Below are 4,980 nucleotides of genomic sequence, written 5' to 3'. Positions count from 1 at the left end.
CATAATGAAAAAGAGAACCTAGAATTTTTAAAATTTTACTGAAGGACCCATACGGATTTTCTTTTAAATTTGCGATGAAAATAATAAAATTTCTCTCATTTAAATGAACAACATACCGTAGGTAACTTGTTCATCCCCACACTATATGTTATTTATTTACTTATGGGATATTGTTAATTACCTAACATCACTTATTTATAGCCCTAGTTTCACTTGATTTCATTGCAAGTGTTGATTTCATGGTAAAACAACTTATTCATTCCTATATGGTATGTTGTTCATTTACTTACAAAATATTGTTTATTTTCTTACTTCACTTGTTTATGGCTATTGAAATGAAATCAAGTGAAAGTAGGACAATAAACAAGTAAAATAGAAAAACGAACAATATTTCATAAGTAAATAAATAACATATAATATAAGAACGAATAAGTCGTCTTACCTATGGTATGTTGTTCATTTAAATGAGAATAATTTTATCATTTTCATCGCAAATTTAAAAGAAAATTCGCATGGGATCATGCAGTAAAATTTCAATTTTGGAGTCCTCTTTTTCATTATGTTAGGTCAAGGGTTTCCACCTGAAATTTGTCCTTATCTCCCCCAAGGTATAAAAGACAAATGGTAAACATCCCACAACTAAATTGTTACATAAACAAATATTGGGATTTGAATCCCTAACCAAGAGCCCTAACCCCTCCATACTGTTTTCAAACTCTGAAGGTTGGATCATTACCTGGAGAAGAAAATGATATGATTCAATCATTTGGCTCGTTTTGGTAGTTGACTCAAGTTAATCAACTTTGACTTGGTCATTATTGAAAATTCAGTGCAAAAACCCAAGACCCAAATCAATTGAACCACTTTGACTCATTTTTAATATATATATATATATATATATATTATTTTTTATTCAATTATAATATTACAGGTTCAACTATCAATCCAATCAATTAAACTATGGGTCTGTTTGGTTCGAGGGGAGGGAAGGGGAGGGGAGGGGAGGTGAGGGGAGAGGAGGGAAGGGAAGAGGAGGGGAAGGGAGGGGAGGGGAGCTCCCCCCCAATTTGGAGGGGAGGCTTTGGAGGGGACGGGAGGGAAAATTTTAAAAATTTCCCCTCCCCTCCTCCTAACCAAATGAGGGGAGGGAAGAGGAGCCCCTCCCCTCCCCTCCCCCCCAACCAAACGGGGCCTAAAACTCGTGACTCATTAATATTTATGAGTTATTGTTTGGTTTGATTTTTAAAACATTGTCTCTCATGCCAACTTAATACCGTCAATACAATGTAATTAGCATGTTTTCATTGTAATAATATATAACTGAAAATTATTATTTCTCTATTTAAAATAAAATTATAAATTACAAAATCAACCAACTATAAATTATAAAATGTGTTTCCAATTTATATTTAGAAAAAAGTGTCTCTATTTGTCTGTGTGAGAAGACATTACCACCAGTTCCAAACAAACCCAGTCACTCCTATGTCTATAGAATATTTAAAATCGAAGTGTAAACCCTCCAATAATTACATAAGATGAATCCCTGATTTATCATCCTTTTTAAATTGAAGAATGAGGTTTTAGGGTTTTTTTTTTTTTTTGGGAAAGGGGCAAATTAAAAACATACCCACAAAGTTACAAACCCACGATGAACGTACCCGCCAATGCATATAGGAATGTGCCATTGTGACACTACATTGCTATTATCTTTTTTTCATTTAGGATTTCACAAAACAAAAGCTTAAGAGGATCTTCACTAATTGCATCATCTTTTACTTACGAAACCCTAATGAAAAACTCAAACTTTCGAGTCTTAAACTCCAATCCAACTGTAACCAGGTTGCTTCATTGTCCCATTCATTCTGATTATATCTCTGAGATTAGCGGCTTCTTCCCAGTGGCCAGCCGCAGCATATATATTTGACAAGAGCACATACACTGATGGATTGTCACGTTCTCTTTTCAAGAGAAGTTTAGCAATTGTCCTTCCAAGTCTTAAATTACCATGAGCCGCACAAGCACTAAACAAAGACCAACACAAGTTAGAATGTGCTTTAAATTGCCCTCCATTTATTACTTTTTCTGCCTCTTCAAGATGTCCACTGCGACCTAGAAGGTCCACTATGCAAGAAAAATGATCTACATTGGGCAAGCATTCGTAGTTTTTTACCATCGAATAGAAGATGCGAGTACCATCATCAACTAAACCTGCATGGCTGCAAGCAGAAAGAACTGCAGTGAAGGTAGCCTGATCTGGTTCGATCTCAGGTGAATTTTGCATTACCTCAAAAAAGCGCACGGCTTCTTTGCCTTGCCCGTGCTGCGCATAAGCAGATATTATAGCATTCCAAGAGATTGTATCTCTTTTCACCATTGCATTAAATACTCTCAGAGACATGTCCAAAGACCCGGATTTGGCATACGTCGTAATCAAGGCATTACCCAAAGAAATATCTGAAGAGAACCCACGCCGGATTATGTTACCATGAATCTGTTGCCCAAGGCTCAAGGCTGAAATACTAGAACAAATGCTCAAAATGATAGTGAGGGTGAAGACATCTGGTTTGAGCTTCGTATTAAGAAACTCTGAGAATAACTCTAATCCTTGCAGGGGATATCCATTTACAAAAAAGCCAGAGATAATACCGTTCCAGGATGTCAAATTTTTATAAGGGAGATCAAAGAATACCTGAAAGGCTTGATTCATCTTTCCATTCCTGCAGTATGCAGAACCTAAAGCATTTGAAACTTCAACTTCCATAAGACCATTTTTAGACAAGAGGGAATGAATCGTTTCTACAGTTTGTGAAGAGTCAGAGGCAGCTAGCAGACTTCCGTAAGTAAATTCATCCGGCTCAAATCCTTGCCTCCTCATTTCCAGGAAGATCAGAATTGCTGATGGGCCAAGATTCTCCTGAGAATAAGTTGAAATCATTATGTTCCATGAAACGAGATCTTTTAGTTCTATATTCTCAAAAATATTTTGAACCTCGTGCAACTCCCCAAGTTTGGAGTACATGGTCATTGTTGCATTATTCACAGCAATACAATCAACGTAACCCATCTTGATAGCCTTGGCTTGTACCTGACAGCCAGCTTTTAAAGATAAAGAAGAGCTCATGACACTCACAAAAGTCAGTTCTGTTGGACTAAGACAAGCCTCTTGCATCCTTTTAAACATTAAAAATGCATCTTCATTTCTTTCCACGCCAACAAGACCATCTATCATTGCATTATATGTAATACAATCACGAATGGTTGCTTCTGCTTCCTCAAATACCAAAAAGGCATCTGCAACACATTCACCATTAAAATACATAGTTATCAAAGAGTTAATCACAGAAGCCCTCACTAGATATCCAGTTTTGATTGCTGCCGAATGAACATGTTGCCCATACTCCAAAATATTCATAGAGCACAAACTCAATATGCTGGCTAACGTGTAATTGTCAGGTTTTACATCCATTCTATGCATCTCTCTGAATAGATACATAGCAACCTTTTCATGCCCATTATCCGTACATCCAGTAATTATGGCATTCCAAATCGCCACGTTACTCTTTGGCATTTCAACAAAGAGTTGGAAGGCATAACCAATGTTCCCCAACCTACTACAAGCAGCTAGCAATGTTGTCCAAGAATATACATCTGGGTATTCAATATCTTTGAAGACCCACAGAACAGAATTGAGATCTTTCTTCTTTGCATGCAATGAAAGTAAAGAATTTGCAACAAAAGAGTAGGCTTTGAGGCCAGTTTGAATGGCGTATGCATGTAGCTGGTTACCAAAAAAGACATTGCGAGTGTTGGCACAGACTGTGAGAGCTGTGGAAAGGGTGTACTGATCAGGTCTTAGGGAGTATGATGATTGAATTTGGCCAAACAGTTTGAGGCAGTCTGAGAAATGGCCTGAGCGAGTGAGCTCTGCAAGCCGACTGTTCAGTTTAACAAGTTGTTCCGCTGTTAATTTAGTAACACTATTCATACAAAGCAACAGGTTTCAGAAAGCACTCTCTTGTTCCACGTAATGAGTCAGCTGGAAACGAAAAGTGTTCCCTTTGATTCTGCAGAATTAAGATGGCATCTGATGTTTTGTACGGTGCCTCGTTCAAAATGTGTCTGCCAACAAATATTTTAAACAAATAGCAACCATATAACATACTATAACGGAAATTATTTAAGCACACAAGGTTGCAGCTCCAAGCTAATTAGGAAAAAGAAAAGCAGGAATGAGATATAGCATGTAGCTTTCTGAAAGCTTTTCTAAAAAGTGGGAAATTGCATGCAACTCAGGAAGAAAAGAACGAGGATGACCAGTTATTGCTGAATTTCTTCTTTGACGAAGCTCCCTCCTCCCTTCTTCCTTGAGCTATATATAATGTATGATAGTGTCTGCCACTGACTTTCGCTCCGCCGGGCTTGGACTGCTACTGTTGACTGAAAAGAGAAGGCATTTGCCCAACGACTCGCTGATTGGCTCGAGCGAATTCCAAACAGCACAAAGAGAGAATCCGATGAGCTAATTGATTCACATAATCCGCATATCATAAATTTGCGAATATACGTAGCATTCTTTGACAGCAAATGACCCTTTTTCATCATAATCGGTGATGGAGCAGCAAATAAAAGGCAGTAGCAGGTGATGGGGAAACGTGAAACCTGTGGCAGTGGTGACGGCGACCGGGACAGCGACAGAGACGACTGGCCCTGCTGCAGGTCAAGGTTGGGACGAGCGACGGCGGTGGCGAGCGAAGGATGATTGAAAAATGAGGAAGAACAGGTTCAATGGAGGGTAGGACAAAGTATATATTTAATCTTTTGATTTTATATAAAGTATTATTTTAATTTTATAATTTTATAAAATATTTTTTTATTTTGTTAATTTTAACCCTGTTAATTTTATTTCAATAAATTTTTATATTAAATTTTTAAATTTTGATAAAAAATTATTGAATGTTAAAATATTAAATTTTATTTTTT

The 4,980-nt window shown here is 37.1% G+C and overlaps 1 protein-coding gene across 2 annotated transcripts; it reads right to left on the bottom strand.

Annotated features, from left to right (window-relative positions):
• Positions 1-1,635: 1,635 nt before the first annotated feature.
• LOC129290293 (pentatricopeptide repeat-containing protein At3g49740-like) lies at positions 1,636-4,760 on the bottom strand. Of its 2 annotated transcripts, none has more exons than XM_054927030.1 (2): positions 4,660-4,760; positions 1,636-4,469 (listed from the first exon to the last, which is right to left on the bottom strand). In XM_054927030.1, the coding sequence occupies exon 2, from the start codon at positions 3,983-3,985 to the stop codon at positions 1,814-1,816; it is 2,172 nt and encodes a 723-aa protein (XP_054783005.1). In that variant the 5' UTR covers positions 3,986-4,469; positions 4,660-4,760; the 3' UTR covers positions 1,636-1,813. The 2 variants fall into 2 exon arrangements, with proteins under 2 accessions (XP_054783005.1, XP_054783004.1); XM_054927029.1 differs by having other exon boundaries at positions 1,636-4,119; positions 4,315-4,754.
• Positions 4,761-4,980: the final 220 nt, after the last annotated feature.

The sequence above is a fragment of the Prosopis cineraria genome, unplaced genomic scaffold (genome assembly GCF_029017545.1).
Source record: "Prosopis cineraria cultivar Desert tree isolate PC_DT_omini unplaced genomic scaffold, ASM2901754v1 PC13, whole genome shotgun sequence".
Taxonomy (NCBI): domain Eukaryota; kingdom Viridiplantae; phylum Streptophyta; class Magnoliopsida; order Fabales; family Fabaceae; genus Prosopis; species Prosopis cineraria.
This window is presented reverse-complemented; position numbering and strand designations above follow the sequence as displayed.